Raw genomic sequence first — 9,879 nt, 5'->3', positions numbered from 1 at the left:
ATGTGCCTCTCCTTTGGGGAGATGATCCCCGACAGGCCCACCTTGGGTCTCCCTCTTTGGAATGGGGAAGCTCACATCTGTTGAGGCCCCCAGCACTGAACAACAAGGGGCTCTCAGCTCTGCTGAGTCCCGAAAGGATGTGACGAAGGGCAGCTCTTCCATGTCTGGGAACGTATCCTCTTCCCCAGGCAAGAGGCTGCTCGGTGGCTGCTGGGGTGGGCTGAGCAGCGCTGGATTGGTGCATCAGACTTCGAACATCCACATCTTTATTAGAGGCTGCATAAACGGAGAGAGGGCAGAGCAGCCCTTTGTTATAAAACCTGTGGTCAAGCACTCTGCAGGTAGCAAGCACGGCGGGGCTGGAAGCCAGTGGGCGCCGCGCAGGTCGGGGCGAGGCTGAGGGACGAGGATATGAGCGGTGGCCCAGGTGCTGCTTTGCACTTGCCGAGATGGTTATCACAGCTAGGCTGCGGCCCCATCAGCCTGTTCCCACGGCAGCTTCTGAGTCAACACTTGCTTTGAACTTGAATCCTATTTTCAATGCATCAGAGTTCACTGGTCGCCCAGCACTCCCACTGTGGTAGCCAGTTCCCATGCAATCCCTCAGTGCATCTGCAGGGCACCTGCTGGCTGGGGGCTGAGGTGTGGGCACGCAGACCTCACCCCTGTGAAAGCTCGGGCAATGGAGGCTGGAGGCCTGGGCTGTGTCCCTGTGGCAGGAGGCAAGGAAGAAGGAAGGGAGAGGAGCAGGACAGGGACAGTGGTTCTGCTGGTCAGAGGGAAGGCCCTGACCTGCCTCTGTTCTGCCGCTGACCTCTGGTGTGACCACAAGGCTGGGGGCCTTAGCTTGGGGCTGAGAGCTAGGGTTTAAGTTGAAAACCATCCTGCCCACTGCCTCGATGGCTTTGGTCCATGTCTAAAATCCCAGAATGGCAGAGCTGGACGGGAGCCCATTTAGTGGGTGGAGATGCCGGAGCTCAGGAAGGGGTCTTTTCCTAGGTCACCCTCCATGTGCCCAGTCGGGCCCAGGACTTGCTCTGCTACTCCACCCTGCTGCGCTTTTGGGGAGCCGTCTATCAGAGTACTGGTTCTGAGTCTTAGCAGGTGTCAGATTCATCTGAAGGACGTGCTAAACCAGCCTGCTGGGCCCACCTCAGAGATGCTGATTCCAGAGGTCTGGGGTAGAGGCTCCCGGGGGATGCCAACGCTGCGGGCCCCTGGTGTATGTGGCACGCGGCGCTGGGTTAGAGGACGTTCCTCAGTGGGGCTGAGGTGAGCAGCGCAGAGAGAGCAAAAGCCATGCTGAGAGGGGCTGGTGGCCTGAGGGCCGAAGAGCGAAGCCTGACTAAGGGGAGGTGTCCGTGCGGCCACAAGGAAAGAAGCAAGCTCAGAAGGGTCAGACTTTGGAAGGAGGGACAGGCATGAAGCAGCAGCTTCTGTCTCTGCCGATATGAGGCTCTTTGGGGATGAAAATGCATTTTTGTCCCCAGAGCAGTGAACAGAGAGCTGGCCTTCAGACAGGCAGACGGCGGGAGAACCCAAACTCATGACAGCGGCTTGGTTTGAAAGGCACTTTGGGTACCCGTGGGGTGTTGCGGGCAGGGTCTCTGGGGGGCGTCAGCAGGTCCCCTAGGGCAGCGGCTGGGGGTCAGGGAGAGGCTGCAGGGACACTCACGGAAGTGGCAGGTTGGGTGGCTGGGGGCCACTCAGCCCAGAGGCTGGGCCTTCTTTACCCCCTGGTTTTGGCTCCTGGAGGAGAGGGGGCCAGGGCTCGAGGGAACCAACCCATGGGTGCTCCCAAGGCCTGAAAGGGGATCTGGTGGCCCCTGGGGAGTTAGGACTTGGACTTGCTTGGACTTGGAACCTTCTCTATGGGGTTTTTAGAGAAGGGGAGTTTGGTCCCAGAGAACAGATTCCGGACCAAATGACAGCGGGGTGCTGGGGGCCAGGACCTGGGAATGCAGTGATGGGCAGTGGGTTGAGGGGGGCGCTGGCTCAGGGACCCCCTCCCCATCCCCAGAGATTCCAAGCCAGTCCGGGCTTCCTCTCAGCTCCGCTGGCACACCCTCTCTGCCAAGCTGTGGCCGGCGACAGGGGCGGCGATGCCTTCCGCCTGGGCGGAGACGGGCTCCTCCGACAGGCCTCTGAAGTAGGTGCTCAGAGCCTGCAGGCTGCCGGCGCGCTGGGCGGGGGGCGACGAGGCGGGGGGCAGGCCCAGGTAGCGGCCGTACTTCCGCAGGCCCTGCTGGGGGTCGCGACGGTGCGCGGCCAGCAGCTCGGTGAAGCTCACGTTGTGGAGGGCCAGCAGGCGGGCCTGGGCGCGGGGCAGGGCGGCCGCCCGCACCAGCGGCTGCAGGGACGCGAAGCACTGCAGGCTGCTGAAGGAGTAGACGTGCTGAGCTAGCGGGGGGCCCGGGGAGACCTCGAGGAGCCGGCACAGGTCTCGCATGGCCAGCACGGCGGCCAGGGCGCTGCGTTCGCTCATGTTTCTCGCCAGGTAGGTCTTGGCCAGGCTCTTGAGCTTGAAGCTGCTGGCCCCGGGCACCCGCTCCCGGATGAGGGGCAGCGTGGCCAGGAAGCCCGAGATGGCCTTCTTAAACTCCCACAGCCTGTTCATGTCTTCCAGGGCCCGGAAGAAGTTGGGGAGGCCGGGTCCCCACAGCTTATAGCAGGCCAGGATGGGGCAGCCCATGGAGCCCAGAAAACCAAGGAAGTGTTGCAGCCCCACCTCCAGGGAGACGGCCTTGGAGTACGTGCTGAAGAAGGCCTCTGGCTGGATGAGCACGCGGAACTCACTCTCCCGGTTCACGGCCGCCAGCTGGCTAATCTTCTGGGCTGGGCAGGAGAGAAGGGCAGGGTGAGGCCCCAGGGGCGTGGCGGGGAGGGGGGCGGCGGCACGGGGCGGGAGCAGCAGGAACTCTGGGGTTACTGTCCCACCACACAGAGACCCCACCTTGGGGCCTGCCGGCAGGAACCACACATCAGCCTCCAAACGTAGCTCTACCCTGGCTCTCGTGGGGTCAGGGGGCAGAAGGCGAAAGCTGGCTGCTCTCCAAACACACCCCACTCACCTGCTGAGAGTCCAGCTCCGCCCCACGCCCCTGACCCTGCCACCTGTCCCAGACTTTGCCAGTTTAGAGCCAGCTCCCTCCTGTCTGCCTTCTGTTAGCCTCACCCACCTACACTCCGGGGCCCTCTTTGTCTCCCCTGCATCCTCTGCTCCCTGCCCCAGCCTCCAATCCCGTTGGTCACTGAGCCAAGACTCCTGGCTGGTCAGAGCCCTGGGACACACGGCCCACCTGCCCAATCTACTCCATTCGGAACGTGGCTCAGAGCTGCCCTGTGAGGTCTGCAAATGACTTCCCTGTCCTAGGCCTACAGCACCACTTCTGCCTGGCTGGGCTGGCCCCGTGCTGGGACTGTGCCACAGGGCAGGCCGGGCCCTCCAGGTTCAGTGAAGGGCACTGCAGGTAAGCACCACGGGGAGCTGAGGGGCTTCTGGGAGAAGGGGTCATCTTTCTCCATGATCTTGGCTGTCAGCCTCCCCGTTCCACCTGCGGAACGGGCTCTGTACTCAGAATGCTGCAGTCAGGGCTTAAGGCCTTGCTTGCATTGCTGGCCTCATCGTGGTGACTTCCCACATGGTGGTGTTTCTGTTTAGAGGTGTGTCGCCAGGGCCCTCTAAGAGAAGCGCTGGTCAGAGGTGAGCTCATGGAGGCACGTGCCTCATGCTTTCAGGCGCTGGTCGAGGCAGAAGCCTTTATTCCATCAGCCAAGTGGGACAGCTGGAGTCCCAGGGGGGATGCAGCGCTCTGCCTGCTCTCTGGGTGTGGCACTGGCCAGAGCTCTGGGCTCTCCCGGGCCCGGAACACAGCCTCTGCCTGCGCTTATTTCGGGAACTCAGAGACTAAGCTAGAAAGGGGTGGGGGTGGCCATTGGAGAACCCACTTTCACTGTCAATCTTGAGGTCAAAGAAAACCAGGGGCCTGTCTTCTGCTTGGGGGTCGGCGAGGCTCTCGTCCAGGACCCTGAGGGAGCTGGGGCCCTCCAGCTGGAGGTCACTGGACTCGCTGCTGCTGTCATCCAGCTCTCGGGAGGACTGCAACACAGAAAAACCAACAGGTCAGGGGGCCGGAGGGCGAGGGTGCGTGGTGGCAATGCGAGCATGTGCCCGTGAGCGTGTGTGTGTGTGCATGGCGTGAGTGTGGGGACACGAGCAAGCTGGTATGTTTGGGGGCATATCTGCACGCACATGAGGGGGAGCAGGGTATTGGGAAGGGGAAGGGGTGTGTCTAAGTGAGTGTGTGCATGAGGATGTGTGCACAGGAGTGGATGTGTGTGTATGTGAGAGCCACGTGTGAACCACGCAGTAGTGAGTAGGAGTGAGAGACTGAGATCACGCAGGCAAGTTGTGTGTGTGTGTGTGTGTGTGTGTGAAAGCACAAGTATGGGAATGAATGCAAATGTCAAATGTGTGCATCGGGTGTGAATTTGTGAACTGGTGTTGACAACTGTGTGGGAATGTGAGCATATGTGAGTGAATGTGCACCTGCGGGCATGGTGCTGGGCAGGGAAGCTCAGGGAAGGGGCTGTTGCTGTGGTGGGCGGGGCTGGAGGGGTCTGCTGCTCCCTTCTCTCTCAACAGACTCAGAAGAAACACCCTGAACTTGGGACAGGAGGAAGGAGCCTCATCTCAAACCTCAGATGTTTCTCTGGAAGGGGCCAGGAGCCTGACTCTTCTTGTCCCCATGGCCAGCCTGGGCCCCAGTGTCCTACACAGAGGGGGAGGGGAGGGCCACTCAGCCTCAGGAACGCCACGTCAACATGGACACACAGAACCCAGAAGCGAGAGCCACGGAGAGAGAAGTCTCAGGGCCCGGAAGCCCTTTGTCATTTAGCATCCAGGAGCCGGCTGCTCAGAGAAGCCTCAGGCCCGGGGATCCTCTAACCTGGGCACCCAAGGCCCTGTTCTCTCCAGCACCCAGGCAGAAACAGTTCGAAAGGCCTCAGGGGTGGGGGAAGGGCTCTAACTCTGTGAGGCTCCCAAAGGGCTGCGGCTGGAGGGGTGGGGGAAGGGCTCCAACTCTGTGAGGCTCCCAAAGGGCTGCGGCTGGAGGGCGGTAGAGCCTCTCCCTAAAGTGAATTGCTCAGCATCCACCAGCTGCCATACCCAGAAGGTGTCTTTGGTGGCCTGCTTAGAGCTTCCCCGGGGATGCCACCTGCGGATGTTAGCCAGAGACTAGGAGGAAAGGACATGGCTGATGCCACAGGGCCACGTGTCACAGGGCTGGGAGTACTGCTGGGACAGAGTCCAGAGCAGACCTCGGGTCCTTCATATTTCCGGACTGCCTCTAGCAGGGTGATGATGCTGGCCTCCCCCGGGGCTATCTGAAGAACGAACGCTGGCTTCTGGCTAATGTCCCTGGCTCAGGAGAGAATGAGCGCGGGTTTAGGCCCTCTTACTCTCCAGGTGAAACATTTTAACAAAACCTCAGCCAAGAGCGAAGTCATTACTAAGCACAGGTACAATGTGCTGGATTTTCCTGGGAGTGCCTGATTCTTACTCTTTTTGCTTTTCATAACCCTACCCCAGGCTCACCAACTTCCTCCCAGTCACTGATAGAAAAGACATTCACTATGAATCCACCTAGAGCTGGTGTTTCTCACAGAAGCCTGGGAGTAAGGGGATTCTACACATAAGGCCCTAATTAAAGTCTTGGTCAAATGCCTGGCATATCCGTATCCTCGATTTGGCCACGCATCAAAGGTTTATTTTGCATGCCTTGCTCTGAGTCTTCTGTCTCCTGGTCCCAGCTCCCTTTCCTCCCTGTAAGGAGCCCTCTACAGGTGTCTTCCTCCAAGTTGTTGGCTGGTGGACCAGAGACGCCACCTTCCTCCCCCGAGGGAAAAATCCAGGTGTTTTTTATCTTCAGCCTTCCAGACCTTGCTCTTGCACTTGGGCTGGTGGAAAGAGCTGGACTCCTTTTGCTGTGTCCTCTCTGGAGCTGAAGAGCTGTCCCTTTTCCCAAGTCCTCTCTGCCACCTGCTGACATGGCACACGGAGCATTCTCTTCTTTCTTCCTCTTTTTGCTCCCAACGTAACTGCAAAGGCCTGTGCAGTGGTCCTGAGTGCCTCCACCTGTCTCCTTCCTTCTGGAATGTCTTCTCAGGCCTTAGAGCCCTGGTCACCTCTTCGGATTTCCTCTTCCCAGATTTGAGCTCCCTGGAGAGCAGCAGAACTGCGTCTTTAGGCTAGCTCCATCTTCATACCAGGGTCATTTATGATGGCCATGAGAATCTCATTTTTACGGCCTCCCACTGTCCTGGGGTCATTTTCTCTTTTATAGTGGTGCAATGTCTTTCATCCAGCTCCCTTAAAGAAAGGATCACCCCCTTCTGCCGAGCTGGTCAACGGCGGGAAGTCTGGAACTTCCAGCCCGGACTCTTCTTCCTTTCAGGTTCCTCCTCACCCTTGGGGACTCCTGTTAAGTGCAGCCAGCGCATGGGGATGATTTCGCTAGAACACCTTCCACTGAACTCCAGCGGGCCCATCCACTTAAGCGCCCTCCCTGCCTTAAATCCCAGCAACACGGCCAGGAAATACCGGCGCGCTTACGAAAGATTTTTCTAAAGACCGAGGTTTAACAAAAGGGCAATCAGCACAAGAGGCTCTGGTGCAGGATGTCCTCCTGCCCCCTCCCCACTCACGAGAGGAGCACCACTGCTGGGCTTCCGTCCACAGTCAGGGGAACTGAGTGTGCAGGTGGGGAGTGTAGAGGGATAGGAGCAGAGACCCAGACCCAACCCAGGAAAGGGCCTTTTGTTGGAAGAGGCTTGAGATCTGCTAGGAAGGGAAAAGGAACGGTGGAATGGGAAACGGAGTGGTGAAGATGAGAGTCTGCATGCACGGCCTGGAAAGCGAGAAGTGGGAAGTTCCAAGGCATTAGGGAGTGGGCATGATGGGAGCTGAAGAAAAGAGGAAGAGGACCTGAAGATGTGCTGCTGGGAGTTGGGAGTCAAACCCCCTTTAATATTCTTTACTTGGTTGGGGAGCAGGTAAATACTAGGCTTTATTTCTTTATTATACTTGGATAATGGACTGTTTCTTTGACTGCAGAACTGTGGTCACACTGAGCCCCGGGGAGCCCATGAGGTTTTCAGGAAACACATCGAACTAAGAGACACATGTGGCCCGGCTCGTGAGCTACAGTTCACTTGTCTCCAGCAAGGATCAACTTAGCAGGGCAACTGCATTCCTAATCCACACAGCAGGCCTCCCGGTCGCACCAAGCACACCCATAGGAAGCAGCCGGGCTGACATTTTAATCACCTTCCACAAGTCTAGGAGGTTTCTCTGGGAAGATCCAGCGTCCCCCTCTCCCCTGCTGGATCCTATCCCAGCATGTACGGGTCACCTCCGTTGAAGGCTGATATGTACACGAATCACAGACGGGCAACTGAACCTCCCAATTCAGTGGTTCTCCCCTTTTTGGCTGTGCATTAGCGGCCTCAAAAACTCCAGATGCTCGGGTTGCACCCCAGACCAGTTCAATTACAATCTCTGGGAGTCGGACCCAGGAATCTGTCACTGGAAACAACCCCCCACCTCCCCCCAAAGATTCCAGTGTGCAGCCAGGGTTGAGAACTACTGTCCTACTGATTCACTCCACGCTTGGTCAGCAGCCACTCAGACAGGAGCCAGACTCTTTGATATTTAGCATCTGGTCACCTGAAGTTGTCTACACAGTACCCACCATTCATTCTTACCAAGAGTCCCCAAGTTCCTGAGGAACCCTCTCAGCACCCAAGCTTCAACGACAGCTGCGATCAGTTTGGCAAGACGCACGCATTGCTTTTTTTTGCAGACACAAAACCCCAGCTCTTGCAAAGTCTGGAAGCCCCGAAACACCTCCCATGTATCTGTGAACCGGGCCATCCTGTCCGCTAGCCTGCGGCCCCTGCTGCCCTCCGCCCACTGCTCCGGCCCCCTCTGCAGGCTGCTGCCCCTCGGGACCACGGCTCCCACCTTCTCAGACGAGCACCTGCTTCTTTTCCGATACCCACACATCAGCGGCACGGCCCCTCCAGTGGATCGGCTGTCCCCCATAGGCCTCCCTCTTCTCCTGCTGGCCACCACCGCCACTTCGCCCACGGACCGAACTCTCCTGCTTCCACGTGGTCCTGCTCCTGCCGGACACTGGGGCCAGCCGCCTGTCCAAGGGTAGGTGAGAGCATTCTATTTTTTTCTGCCTCGGACCCTAACACGGGGCTCACGGCAGAGGCACTGCTGACCCGCCTTGTGTTCAGTTGCCCACCATCAGGCCTGGCCTGACCCCTCCAACCACCTCTGCCAGCTCACAGATTGCTCTTCCTGCACAAGCAGTCTCTCCCTGAGCCTCGACCTCCTGGCCAGGCCTGCACCAGAGCCCCCCGGCGTGTCTCACTAGATTCCAGCAACTGACACAGCAGCAATCTGGGGATGGGGGTCCCTACGCAACCCGGTACACTTGGAAAAGGTGCTCTTTTCGTAGGCCAACTTTCACACGTAGCAGGTGGGATGAAGGCTACGGAGGGGGAGTTCAGGGGTATGCAGGAGCCTGAAGCACCTTGCCAAGGAAGCCCTGCTCCCCAACCAAGTTGCTGCGGGTACTCTAGGAGCGCCAGGTTCCGGAAGGGGGCACAGGAGGTGGGTGAGAAGTGCACGAAGGGGTCCTCATTGGTTTTCGTTTTAAATATATGTTTTTTTAAGTTTGGGACTCACAATGCTTAATTTAAAAAGCGCGCTGTCCAAAGAATTCCAACACAAAAGCAGTGGTCCTCCAGCTCTCCCCCAGCCCAGAGCTGGTCTCTGAAGGTGAGTGGCTGCTTCTAACTGTTTTAACTCTTCACCACCTAAAATGAGCTTCTCCCGCCTTCCTTGAATAACCTCAGACATCACCTCGCGCCTCCCTGCTGATGGCTGGGGCCGGACTGACACCCGCCCCCCAAGACTGCTGGTCTTGATGCCCGCACCCAACTCTCGTGAAGTCTGGCGAGACCACTGGCGTTGCCATCCTTTCTCAGAGTCTCCTTCCCAGGCTTCCACCTCTGCCCTGGATCAGTTCTGTTTTAGCAGGTTTCTGGGGCGGAAAGAAGTGCCTAGGGTTCAGAGGAATGTAGACTGTGGAAAGATTAAGACTGAAAATCTGACCGGCGCTGAGGAACGATTGAGAGGGGCCTCCGCTCCCGTAGCCGGGCAGATGGGGTGACGTACCGAGCAGACAGCAGACAGAGGAGTCTGAGGGATCTATGGGGCATCTGAGCACGGACTCCGGAGGCCCACGGGCTATCTATCCTGGTCTGGCTGCGGGAGTGAGCGCCCGGCATCAGCAGCCTGCGGGCATGGCTGAGGCCACAGGAAGGACACACTAGGAAGAGAAGAGGGGCTGCAGCTGGAAGAACATGGAAAAGAACAGAGGCCTGAGAGGAAGGAGGATGAGGAGTAGCAGCCGGAGCTACAGGAACCGGGGTGGGGAGGGCAGGGGTCCTCGAAGTACCTGAGAGCTCGAGGGGCAGGATGCTGTGGCCAGAGTCCCTGTGAACCAGTTCTCGGTATGGTGAGGTGCAGAGTGGGGGGCCATGGGGCTGGGGGCTGCAGTGGAATGGGGTGAAGACTCCGGAGAGGCCAGGGTGCTGGGTGTTGAAGTCACCCAGAAAGAAGGCTGGCCCTGGCTCAGGAGAGGCCCCCTGGGAGGCAAGGGTTGGAGCCTTCCCTATGTGGAGGGGGAGGCAGGAGGAGGCGTGAAATGATCTGGGGAAAGTGGGGTTCCCCTCAAGACCTGGAACCTCAAGGCACAGGGGACCTTACCAGATGGTGGGACCGACACAGTCCAGGAGGCA

At 58.7% G+C, this 9,879-nt stretch overlaps 1 protein-coding gene across 4 annotated transcripts in view; it reads right to left on the bottom strand.

Annotated features, from left to right (window-relative positions):
• Window positions 1-249: 249 nt before the first annotated feature.
• PML (PML nuclear body scaffold) overlaps window positions 250-9,879 on the bottom strand; it is a 40,362-nt gene continuing 30,732 nt past the window's right edge. Inside the window, exons 8-9 of one of the 4 annotated variants that reach the window (XM_006740961.3) lie at window positions 3,949-4,099; window positions 250-2,835 (exon numbers count right to left, since the gene is read on the bottom strand). In XM_006740961.3, coding sequence (XP_006741024.1) covers window positions 2,048-2,835; window positions 3,949-4,099 — 939 coding nt within the window. In that variant the 3' untranslated portion in view covers window positions 250-2,047. Of the gene's footprint in view, window positions 2,836-3,948; window positions 4,100-9,879 lie in introns of those variants that run through there. The other 3 variants (XM_031036314.2, XM_081831377.1, XM_031036316.2) reach the window with 3 other exon arrangements.

Source organism: Leptonychotes weddellii, chromosome 9, assembly GCF_054177405.1.
Source record: "Leptonychotes weddellii isolate Sample4059 chromosome 9, ASM5417740v2, whole genome shotgun sequence".
NCBI classification, from domain to species: domain Eukaryota; kingdom Metazoa; phylum Chordata; class Mammalia; order Carnivora; family Phocidae; genus Leptonychotes; species Leptonychotes weddellii.
Note: the sequence above shows the minus strand (reverse complement) of the source record. Positions and strands in the feature narration are given on the sequence as shown.